We start from the raw sequence: 12,990 nt of genomic DNA on the forward strand, positions 1-12,990 counted from the left end.
TAATGAATGTAGAGTGATGTAATGTAAGCTAGGTCCTGTACGAATATTTTTTTAAATAAAAAAAAAATTGAGAAAGAGCATAACTGACGTGTGAATGGCGTAGGTGTCCAGTCTCAGGTATCCAATTACAAAAAGTTGTAGTTGGATACCTGCACTTGAGTGATCGCGCGCCGATTTCGTGACAAACATGCGCACGGAGCCGGAACCAATCGCGATCAAGGATTTTGTAAATTTTTCGATTAAGATGCAAATGACAAAAACACTCTTACCATCTTTAAAAAGCTTCCTTTGAACGCCTGAAGCACTTGAACCCACTTTAGGCGTACGCGCTGTAGTCTCAGGTGTTAACTCTGGTCTACCTTTCTCATTTGTCGTCTTGTCTGATGTGTCCTCTGTGAATGTGTATGTGGGGAGAATTATTACTGATATTTAACATAGATCAGTGTTACGTGTCAAAGCAAGTCTATAATGACATAAATACAATATCACATACTCAAATACACCTCAAACTTTAAAGGCTGGTTTTCACTATCGCATAAGCATAAGCAACCCTGATACGTAGACTTAGTAAGATGATGTTAGGTAGAGCCTTTTTTAAGCAAATTTTCATAACAAAAGGCGTTAATTACCAAAATCTTACTGCGTCTACCAAGAGACCACTGTTTCTGTCGGCTGGCTTATGCTTATACCTTTTTACCTGCTAAGACGCTATTGGAAACTTCAAAGGCTACCAAGTGTTGGGAAGAATGTATTGTTATAAACAATCGTCTCTCTCTTTGCACTTTTTCAAATTTTAGATGTGACCCGATTGGGCTCGATTGAAACTACATTTGATATAACAAAGGGGTGGAACTCAAGGATAAAGCTACTGAAGCTATAAGTTGAAGCTTGTTAAATAGCTCGGTCACAAAGATGGTATAAAGGTATATTCGCAGCTATATAAAAGATCTGGTGTTTTGCCAGCTACAAGTTGAGAGTTGCTCGGTTGTATGTTCGACATTAATCTTGTAAAAACAGGTGAACCGCTGGCTCAAAATGAAGCGTTTTTACTGTCTTAAAAAATTACACCAAAACATCGTGTTAAAGGGGCAGTATCACGAGAGGTCTTCTAAGTTTTTGTGCAAACTATGCTAGAATTATGAAGGTGCACTCACTGATCAGCAAAGTAACCTTAAAACGACAAAAAAAAGGCATAAATTCAATCTCTAAGAGATCAATGATTTTTTCCTCCAAGTAACATTGTCAAACTTGAAAACGTCGGCCCGACATTTTCAAGCTTTAGACCACTTCTTTCCTACTCATCCGAAGCCACAACAGTTGTAAACAACTTTCGTGACTAGTACGGTGCATTTTAGCAAGGTTAGGCAACCACTTGTGGATTTCCAATTAATACCTACACCTTCATTGGATTTTCAAGTAGCACTAAATCTTGGTAAGACTGCCCCTTTAATTAATGTGTTACCCATAACCTTACATTTTTCAGCGGTTACCCTTTTCCGACTGGCTTTTTCATTATGTTTTTCGCGTTATAATACCACCTCGATATAAACTTGGTTTTTGCATGCCCAAGAAATGCCGGACGGCGTCTCAGAGAAAATTTCCTCGAAATAATGACTTCGATTCCAATTATTTCTTTGGATATAAAGTAGTATTAAAAAACTGGGTGCGGTCTAAATTGACATTATACCTTGCAGCTTTGTACGCGCTCATTAACTGATCCGACAATTTTAAAGTTTGAAGTTACATAACGGTAAATTTTCTTTAAGTATATCTCGGGAACTGCAGACTTATCCAGTAATATTTCTTAAGTTTCGAAAATTTCATCTCTGAGATTTCTGTTCCTCTTAAAGTTTGCTCCGGAAACTGCATGTCTTGCTTTCTGACTGGCTCCGGGTTAACATTGACTAACCGGCGTTTTATGAAAGGAAAATGGAATGGTTAACTTGACCACGAGCAGTCCATTTCCTCAGTTCGTTGAACGAGAAGGAAATTCACATAGAGCGCCGGGAACACTTCACGTGTGCAGATGAGCAAAAATATACCGCGTAATCTTTTATATATTTCCTACGGAACAGCCTTTATAAAACCCAGCTTAAGATCAGTTAGAATTACGTTACTATAAAATGTGTAGAGAGGTTTCAAATTCAATAAATTGAATCATTCAACATATCCACTGAACAGAATTGTTGTTTATGCAAATAACGATCGTATAACCTACGGCGTTGTTTAAGTCCAGACAAAGATCTGTTGGCTGTTGAAGCAATCAGCTGTATTATTCACCTGAAAAAGTTGGCAAATTTGAATAACAAAAAGAGTGTTTTGAAACTGCGAAAAGCTGTTTTCAGTCCCTATTCGGCCGTTTCTCTGCTTCTGGAATGTCCTTACCGTAGATGCCTACGTTTTCTGACCCGAGAACCGCGCGAGAAGAAGGGGGAAAATAAAATGGAATTCGAAAGTGGACTTTGAGAAAGCCTAACATCAACTTTTTTGCGTAATCACAACTTTGTTATATAAACAAAAGTCGGCCAGAAAAATGCACGACTGTAAATTAAATGCTGTTCCAGTTTACCTTTATCTTGTTTGATGAAATGTTTCTTGTGCGGCCGCACATGTTGGAAGACAGGCTCATGATCCAGCAGTGGAATTGTGCTCCTTTCATTCTTTGGCTCGAGAGGCGCTGCCAAAGGCACTGTGATGTCCTCTGCCATAAGACGTTTATCAGAAGGAACCGCAACTGAGACGATAAAGGTATCTTTGTACGGGATGAAACAAAACTGGCTACGTTTCTGTTGCAACGCCTCCGCCAACCTCCTTTTATCTCGAGCGCATAAATCATAACGTGCCCATATCGTTACCCCTTTGTATTGTGTTAGATCAACTATACTTGTGATAAGGTTAAAGTCCCCTCCAATGATAAACAAGGATAGCTTTTCCTTCCCACAAACTTCACGCGAGAACCAAACGAGACCATCCAATGCTTTTAATGCTGGTTCCAATTCTTTAGTGGTTATAGTTTTTCTCATTGGAAAATATGGCCCGTGCCATGAAACTGCCAAGAAGGACACTTTTGTTGTTTTACATGTCAATTTAACCATGGCAGTTCTTGTGCGTATCTCACGCACGTCTACGTTAGGACCTTTCCCAAGCCTTTCCACAATTTCTTTGATTGAAGAATCCTCAAGGTCTACTTCTTTGCCCTGAAAATCAGTCTTGCGCCACATCACTGCTACTTTAACTTCAGTTTTCTTCGAACGATATGAAGAGCAATAATTGCCACATTCCGCAATTACCACTTCCTCGAATTTTCCTGGAACTTCTTGACAAAATATCACAGAGGCCGAGAAGTCCTTAATAGTTGATATAATTAGCTCCCTCCGCCTATTTGCAGATCCTTCTCCGTTCATGTTGATTGTCATGAGCCGTTTAAAATCTTTATCTTCAATGACCTCTACCGTCTTCTTGTTTTTTTTTTCATCTTTCCGGTCATCTAACATTTGACTCTGAGCATCTTTACGAACTGTAAACGAGGGGGGCGTAAGGGGAGTCCGAAAACCGCAAAACCGCACAGTAATACGCCAAAAAACCGCAAACCGCATCGGATTTTTTCCCGAATACCGAAACCGCACCAACCTCGTTCCCAGGGTCTTTTCCCTGGCTTGGGGGTGGGGCGGGAAAAGGCCCTGGGATCGGCTGGTCACATGATCTCAGAACACCCAAATATCTTGGGTGTACTAAATTATCATATGTTAAACGGAACTTTCAAGATGGCGGTCTCGTCGAGTGAACCAAAGTTTTTGTCAGTGCTTCGTCGAGTCGGATTTTCCTTAAATAACGGTAATTTTCCACCTTTAAATTTAAAACCTCTTCAAATGAAGTGTTTTGAATATATGCTGAAAGGTCAGGATGTTATTGGAGTCCTACCTACTGGATTTGGCAAGTCAATGCTCTTTCACCTTCTACCTCATTCTATTCCTGTGAAGACCACCAAGAACATAGTTATTGTGGTATGTCCATTAAATTCCATCATTGAAGATCAGCTGAAAGTCTTAAAAGCTCGCAGGATAACCGCTGATGTCTTACAGCTTGCTGTAAACGAGAAGGAACCGGCCGAGAATTTGTTCGGAAATGAACAAGAACCAAGCGAGCACGTGGTCCCGAATTCAACGAAGTTTCCTCGAGATGTTGTTAATGGCAACACTTCAATTGTATTCGCCCATCCAGAGGCTCTATTAAGTAAGGAAGGTCGAGAGCTAATGGGAAGCAAAGTCTTCCAGGAGAATGTTGTTGCCTGCATTGTTGACGAAGCTCACTGTGTTGAATTATGGTAAGTGCGTAAAATATTCATTCCTTGTCTATTCATGTCATGTTTGTTACAGACTTAGCTTATTTCCGGGAAATCTAAATCACGGTTACAGCACCGACAAGTATTTACATTGCGACTACAATTCGGAAAAAATATGCTCTATTCTCTATCTGTTTATAAACGATGACAATTTTACTCTATGAACTATATTGATAATTCATCAGTGAATTCTATGATTTTTACACTGCTTATTGGAACATCATACACTGTCTCCATGCCATGCTCTTACAACTGAACCATAATAACAAGATACTACTAAGTAAACATTCTTACTTTTAAACAAAAATTTTGTTAGTATGCCTCATTGCACTTATGTTTGAAGATTTGTAGCTCAGGGTTTCTTTTTCCTTTTCAGGGGTGAAGATTTTAGAAAAGACTTCAAAGACCTGTCAGTGTTGAAGGCATTCTTTCCCAATGTACCTACAATGGCTCTGACAGCAACAGCACCACCTCGTTTACTGAGAGACTTGAAACAAAGTCTGCGATTGAAAAATGACTGTAAAATTGTTGCACGAAACCCTAACCGAGTGAACATATACCTGGACAAGAAAGTGCGTCTGAGTAATCATCATGGGAATGAAGGTTATGACAGAATCCTTAAACCCATAGCCAATGAACTGGCAATTCAAAGAGAAAACTACCCAATGACAATCATTTACCTAAAACTGAAATACTGCGGATATGCTTATGGCTTATTTGAAAGAATATTGAAAGCCAAACAGTGTGTTGGTGAAACATTAGAACCCACTGCAAGACTGTTTGCACAGTTCCATGCCCCCCAAACGAGTCGCATGAAGAAAGACATAATATCAGAAATAAAGAAAGAACAATCAAGGGTGAGGGTGCTATTTGCAACATCAGCACTTGGCATGGGTGTTGATGCTCCTTATGTGACCAACATCATTCACATAACACCACCAAGTAGCCTAGAAGCTTACATGCAAGAAATTGGTCGTGCCGGCCGTATGGGACTTTCATCATGTGCTACACTTTATTACAATAACTCTGATATTGGAAATAATAAAAAACATGTGGAAGAATCAATGAAGTCATATTGTAGATCAGAAGACACCTGTCAACGGAAACTCCTTCTGGATTACTTTGGATTCTCCAGTGTTCAACAAGAGAACTGTTGCTGCATATGCGATGACAAGTTCAAAACAACTGAAGAGGATCTACCCCAAGCTATTAGAAGCAAGGTCAGATTTCTATCTAACGATAACCGCGTTATCCTTGAAAGGTTAATCAAGAGTGCAATTTCTGACCACGAGTCCAAAGTGACATCAGAGTGTTCAAGGCTATTTGACATTTCTGTAGATAAGAATCTGGCTGCAAAGGTTGTGGAGGGAGTGGAATTTATTGAGTCAGAAGCAGACTTGTTGAAATCATTTGGCATATGGGATGAAACCTGTTCTTCTCAGATCTTTTCACTTATATCTGCACACACTGTTATGTGTACAACTGAAATGGACTCCGATGATGATTAGAGCATCAACTTAAAATGTTCTGTTCGCCTATATCTGAGCATACTCCTGTTAACATGTCAAACTAAAATGAACTCCGAAGATTAGAACATCAACATAACTTGTAAATTTTGTCAACTACTATAGATATATCTTGATTTATTCTCTTAAAACACACTATTGATATTTAGTTATTTCCGTGTTGTTGCCATGACACTGATCAGTTTGTCTACATTTGTTCTTTTCGCTTATATCTGAGCACAGTACTATGTGTAGAACTGAAATGGACTCTGATGATGATCAGAACATCATCATACATTGTAAATACTGTGAACTGCTGTAGATATATCTGGATTTACTGTCGTAAAACACACTATTGATATTTAATTATTTCCGTGTTGTTGCCATGGCACTGATCAGTTTGTCTACATTTGTTCTTTTCGCTTATATCTGAGCACAGTACTATGTGTAGAATTGAAATGAACTCTGATGATGATCAGAGCATCATCATAAATTGTAAATACTGTGAACTGCTGTAGATATATCTGGATTTACTGTCTTAAAACACACTATTGATATTTAATTATTTCCATGTTGTTGCCATGACACTGATCAGTTTGTCTACATTTGTTCTTTTCGCTTATATCTGAGCACAGTACTATGTGTAGAACTGAAATGGACTCTGATGATGATCAGAACATCATCATAAATTGTAAATACTGTGAACTGCTATAGATATATCTGGATTTACTGTCTTAAAATACACTATTGATATTTAATTATTTCTGTGTTGTTGCCATGACACTGATCAGCTTGTCTACATTTCACTTATCACACATATATCTGAGCACAATACTATGTGTAGAATTGAAATGAACTCTGAAGATGATCAGAACTTCATAAATTGTAAATACTGTGACCTGTAGATAGTTCTTGATTTACTCTTAAAATACACTATTGATATTTAATTATTTCTGTTGTTACCATGACACTGATCAGTTTGTCTACATTTGTTCTTATCATGCATATATGATTATCTCAGCACAATACTAGATGTAAAACTGAAATGAACTCTGATGATGATCAGAACATCACCATAAATTGTAAATACTGTGAACTTTGATTTACTCTATTAAAATACACTATTGATATTTAATTAATTATGTTGTTACCGTGACATTGATCTTTTTTCTTTTAACATTAATTTTGTTCTTTTCACTCATATCTGAGCACAATACTATATGTAGAACTGATGATCTCTGATGATGATTAGAACATCATCATAAATTGTAAATACTGTGAACATTGATTTACTCTCCTAAAGAATGCTATTGATTAACTAGGCCCTCAGTGATCTTCATCTAAGTGTATGTCTAAGTTGATAACTCTTCCAAGTGTTTGGCTAGCCACTGATGATAGTCCACAATGTTTAAATACCTTAGAGGAGACCTTTTAATGTCAGGGAAGCTGTCATGAAATCTTGCTGGCATATGATTGAAAGGATTCAATCGCAATAGGTCAGACACCATTTCTTTCTCATCTTTAAGTGAGTCATGTGTTGTATGTTGCACAGATGTCTTGTGGATCCCTACAGAAGAGTCAAATTCTTCTACAATCTGATGGATGCCAGTGGTTGCTTTGCAGACCTTGCTTATAGAGTTCAGGGTTTTGTTTGGTCCCTGCCTCTGGACAATGCTTTTACTGCAACGGTTGGAAATTTCTTGGGCCAGGTCGTCTTCAATATTCCTTCCAGCACCACCCCTCCAATTTACAAAAAATCTCCATTTGAACTGTTCAGCCAGGCGTGGAGTTAATAGGCACTCAATTTGGGCTATACTCACAAACATTTCAATGGCATATTTGCTGTAAGCCCCCACTGACTTGAAAACTGACAGCAAGAGTTTTTGGTTGATGAGATTTCTGCTGCCATCTCCCTCTGCTGCAGTGTCCTTCATTTGCATGACAAGAATAGCCAAGAAAATAAAACAAAGGGCATAATTCTTGACATAGTCATCATCATTGCAGCAGTCATTGACATCTACTTTCTGTAAAAGGAACTTGTCAATGAACTTGCCAAAAGCATCATCAAAGTATTTCTTCTTGTTTTCTAAGGTCTCACGCGCAATGTTTTCTGGGAATTTATGTAATGAGGGCCTCTCCTCAAGGTCTGACATCCCAAAATTCAAAAAAGTTCAGGGCAGCAGTTACTATGTAGGCTTTCCCCACACTGAGGAACAACTCTTCGCTTCCTTCATAGGAGTCAAGAACTTTGGAAGGGGTAGCATTCCTCCTATTGTATTTCTCCCTGAAGTACTTTAAGGTGCCAACTTGATTGACAGACTCTGCTTTGTGAAGAAACGAGTATGAATACTGTAAAAGGGATGCTTTGGTATGCCACATCACTGGTTTAAAGGGCGAGCAATGTTCAAAACGATCAGCTGCTGTGTGTGAACCAGACAGCAAATCTTTGGCACCTGCAAATCTCACACGAGTTAGCTGATCACCTGCAAATGCAATCTTCATATCTCTCATTGGGTCATCATGGGTGTCTTGTCGGTGTGCATTTGTCTGTCCAGGTGCTGCAGGTCCTTCAGGAATTGGTGGATTATCTGTGTGTGGCATTTCATCTAGCAGCCCTGCTTGAACATAGATTTCAGCAATCCACTTTTCATAGGTTCTTAAAATGTTAACACAATCATCATACTTTGCTTCATTTGCATTGATGATTGGCAGGCTTACTATGATGGACTTCTCTGACATTTGTTGGCTGTACTCATGAGAAATGTGCTCAGGGATAACAGCTTTCAAGAACTTAAATTTGGGAAAGAACTCAAGAACAATTCGCCCAACAATGATTTTGGCACATTCTGCATACCTTTTCCATTCCGGTACATTTAAAGAAAAATTATGTCGAGGAAAATCTCTAATGTTGCCTTTGGGGCTCTCATTGGGCAAGTGATTGAAGTCGATTCTGTTTTCAATCAGGTTACTGGCAAACAAGTGCAGATCATCATTCTGGATTTCCTTTCTCATGTGACCCTTCAAAATTTTCAGGTCCCAGTTGTCACCAGTGCCTCGGAACACACTTCCTTTCTTTACTTGCTGCACCACTATATCCGAAAAGTGACCTCCTAAGAGCTTTAGCAGGGTATCCCTTCTCCCAGTCGACAGGCACACGCCAAGTTTATTCAGTCGTTCTTGAAGCTATTACAAGGGGAGCAGAAATAAAAGTGTCAAATTCAGCATACATGCAATACTGATCTCTTATTTTCAATTCATTGCAAAGATCACTTATTATTATATGGACATGAGTGTTCTACTGGAAATGTAATACACATAAAATCCATAGGAAACTAAATCCAGGACCCAAGTGGCATATTGGCCATATCCCCGCTAGTGAGGATATTTATGACTTTCATGGTTGTGCTTGCAAACAGTTAGTTGTCTATACATGAAAAGACAACTGATTACATGGTGTGTCAAAACAATATTTTTCTCACTCGCTGCACTCGTTTGTAGAATCTTGCTTTACCACCAAAAAATAAAATTCATATCTTCACGCCGCTGTGTAAATATCCTATACATTACATGCTTTCTAATGAATTCTTCAAATACAATCTCAATCACAGCCTAACTGATCACTCACTTTTGACACCAAACTACCAAACAATAACAAAAGTTCTGTCAAGCTTTGTATGAAAAGAGGATCAACCATAGATTGTATTCAATGGATGAATTGATGCCACTCACGCAGTGGGAGTAAGGGACATAATAAAGGAAAGCAATGAATTTTTTATACATCATCAACTTATAAATTATATTACTGACCTTTTTGGTACATCCACCTTCAATGATGAGAACTGTATTCACACGTTTCACCAGGTTGAGTTCATGCCACCTCTCGTTCATAAGGATCGAGTACAAAAAACTGTACTTTACTTGAAGTTCAAGCTTTGTTTCTGTGACGGAGTTCTCCTTGCCAGACATTGCGTTCATGAGCTCAACAAAGAAAGGGAGGTTCGTCTTCAATTCAAGCCAAACTTTGCTGAAATCAAAGTCTTTCATGCTGTCATAATCATTTCCATATAAAATGGAACCTTGAGAACGCTTGCACAGCTCTGCACACGATGTTTTCAACTCCTCACTAACGGTTCTCTTCAACTCTCTGACAACACTTGGACAGTGATCTTTCAAGATAGCCGCCAATACAATTGCATCCTTGTGGCTGACAGCTTGTACAATCATTTTCTGCTGTCTTTCAGTCAATAACGACTGCCCTTCAAATAATGATGTACAGTCATTGTCTCCTGTTGATTTAGGCCTTAGAACAGTTGCAGCTTGCTGAGTTGGAAATGAAGGCTGCTCTACCGAACTTAATGTCGTTCGCCTCGACAGCTGATCCAAGGAAGTGATTGTGCAATCATGTCCTTTTGATTTAGACATTAGCACCGCGGTCACGCCGGTAGCATCTTGCGGTGTTGAGAAAGACGACTGTTCTGCAGACGTCGAAGCATTTCTTCTCGGCTGATCCGTAGAAGAGGCTGAGTAGTTCTCTCCGGTTGATTTAGGCATTAAAATTGTCGCAGCTTGTGGAGTTGAGAAGGAGAGCTGCTTTCTTGTTGGTGTGATTGGCTTCGACGGCTCATCCACGTGCACAGAGCTTTCGGATGGCATATTCGATGATAAACGCTTCGACGGCTGAAGCGAAGAAGGTGAGAGCTGAACGCATCGCTTTACAGCATATTCTGAGCTTTGGTCTAACGGTGTATTCTCTATGGATTGGGCTCTCTGAATAAACTGTTCCATCTTGTTCACGAATGAAACACAACCCCTACATAAAACCTTTGACCTCATATCGTCTTCCGAAATTTTTATGCCACACGTTTTATGGACTTTAGCGCACAGATCTTTTGATGAACCAGCTTTGCTGAATATTCGAAGCATATAGCGACTCTCGTGAGAATCACCACAGAGTCTGCAAACTGGATTGCGAGGAGAAATCTTCGTCGGAGTGGACATACTTTCCGCCATTTTTATTTCGGCATAATGCATAAATTATCTTTATTTGGCCAAATTTTGCATTAATTATTTAAAACAATCAACCAATCAATATGAAGGATTCACCGGCCGATCCCAGGGTCTTTTCCCGCCCCACCCCCAAGCCAGGGAAAAGACCCTGGGAACGAGGTTGGAAACCGCACGTACATAGAGGCCACAATATGAAAGCTGACGTCAGCAAGACTTGTGATATATTCTGATAACATTGTACGTTAACATTAAACGTACCATCATAACGCTAACGGTATATTGTACTACACTATTATACTCTGTTTACTACTAACCAAATGCCAAGTATGTGGGTCATGTACTTGCACGAGTACTGATATCTCCCTTGACTTTGAAAAAACTCTGTCACTGATCCTGTACATCTTGCACTGGGTGACTGATTACCTTGGACGACCCTGTGCTAGTTGTGGAACGCGGAATAAATGTTACTTCCGGGATTGTGACCTTCTTGTCTCGTAAAGAGTTCACGTTCAGTGGAAAACCGCGACTTAAAGGTTGTAATAACCGCAAACCGCTTAGTGTTTTGAAACCGCAATACCGCGAGTTAAAACGAAAATTACCGCAAAACCGCACCAAAAATAACGCAAAACCGCATCACCGCAAACCCTTACGCCCCCCTCGTAAACGCTTCTGAAGTTTCTGCTTTTGTAGGGTTCTCCATCGATCAGATCATACGGACACCTTTGTAGCAATAGTGGTGTTCGTTTGTTATTTTGTTCTCTTTAGCCAACGAACTATGTAGTCTCGCGATTGCGGAAAAAATCAGTCACAACATCACTACACCAGCATCCCCACCTCCCCCAGTTTTCATACCGAGAGCCAGCTTTCTCTCTGTCTCTCTCAACCGGCAAGGCCCTGGCACGAGAAAAAATGCAGCTACATAGATTCTTGGACGAAGCTTTTCACGAATTCTTGGCTTGTTTCCTTCCCGAAAATATCACAAGCTAAAACCGTTTGAACACACAACCTAAAACCCTTTAAGAAATGTAAAATAAAGGCTTACTTGGAGAGTTTTTGGTGGATTTCGCCCTCCGGACACAGTTGTACTTCTGTTTTAAACGCTCTTTTGTTAAAATCTGTCTATGGTCCGTACGGGCGAAGTGCTGTGATCGAACGATTTTAGTTAAAAATCAACCAGTAGATACTTCTATAGAGGATACCAGAGGTGAATTGGTGAAAGTAGTGGTCAGAAAAGTAGCCAGGAGCTGGTTTTTGTCTGTCAACAATTTGTGGCGGCCCGTCTAGATATCCAGCTGAGCCATTTTTGTGTTTTCCTTATTGTTTTCTGTGACTCTGTCAAATATATTTTGGCTTTCCTTAATTAACCTAAAAGGCCTTGAATCGATAACTTGCAGTAAAGAGCGCAGATGAACACAATGGTTTCATGTCGCAAGGAAATAAAACGGTGTCAGCGATGTGCCTTTATGTGCCTTAAGCATTTCAACATGAGGTGGAGGAAATGAGTAGATAATTAATTAAATGAATAAATAAATAAATAAATAAATAACGCTTACATTGTTTTGCTTACTGTGACTTGCACATGAGATTTGAAGAAAAGCGAAGTACTGAACTTGTAGTTTGGAAGATTTACGTATTCTTCATTACGTTGAGAGAAAACTAAAGGGAAAACTGATACCGAAATTGGGAGTGCCTTTGCAAAAAAGACGTATTGTTCGACAATTTTTCTACTTAGTGAAGTCTTCGTGACAAATCATTTTCTCGGAAAGAGCTGGAAATTCTCCCAAAATTATTTCCCCATGCCGTATTTTTGACCCGAAGCCGATCTCTAAACTTTTGGCAGTATCAAAAACCCTCTAAAAAAAATCAAAGGGCTGGCGCTATTGTTGGGAAATTGATTTCAAATGCACCTTGAAGCTAGCGTTTTAATTGTTGCAGCCGAAGAACAATCCGAGCAGATTGTCACAGTGTTTGCCTGCAGTCTCCTCCATAACGCAAAACACAAAACAACAACTTTTTACTTAAGGTAGAACTTATAATAATTTTTCATGCGTCTTTCAGGTCTCCACATATTAGCTACTTCAGAAACGAGAAGAAACCTGGGGCGAGTGAGACCGTCAATCTCCCATCTTTTGTTTT

General features: G+C 39.4%; 2 protein-coding genes and 1 pseudogene across 3 annotated transcripts in view; 1 reads left to right on the top strand and 2 right to left on the bottom strand.

Moving 5' to 3' along the window:
- Positions 1-12,990, bottom strand: part of LOC145493272 (uncharacterized) — a 219,932-nt gene that overhangs the window by 108,049 nt on the left and 98,893 nt on the right. The gene's annotated exons all lie outside the window — the stretch shown is intronic.
- Positions 3,612-5,850, top strand: LOC145492786 (recQ-like DNA helicase Blm). The gene is made up of 2 exons (XM_081472169.1): positions 3,612-4,324; positions 4,719-5,850. Exons 1-2 carry the CDS (start codon positions 3,699-3,701, stop codon positions 5,848-5,850), a joined length of 1,758 nt encoding a protein of 585 aa, XP_081328295.1. The 5' UTR covers positions 3,612-3,698.
- LOC145492785 (uncharacterized) lies at positions 7,177-11,029 on the bottom strand (annotated as a pseudogene).

Source organism: Orbicella franksi, chromosome 7, assembly GCF_964199315.1.
Source record: "Orbicella franksi chromosome 7, jaOrbFran1.1, whole genome shotgun sequence".
Lineage (NCBI taxonomy): Eukaryota > Metazoa > Cnidaria > Anthozoa > Scleractinia > Merulinidae > Orbicella > Orbicella franksi.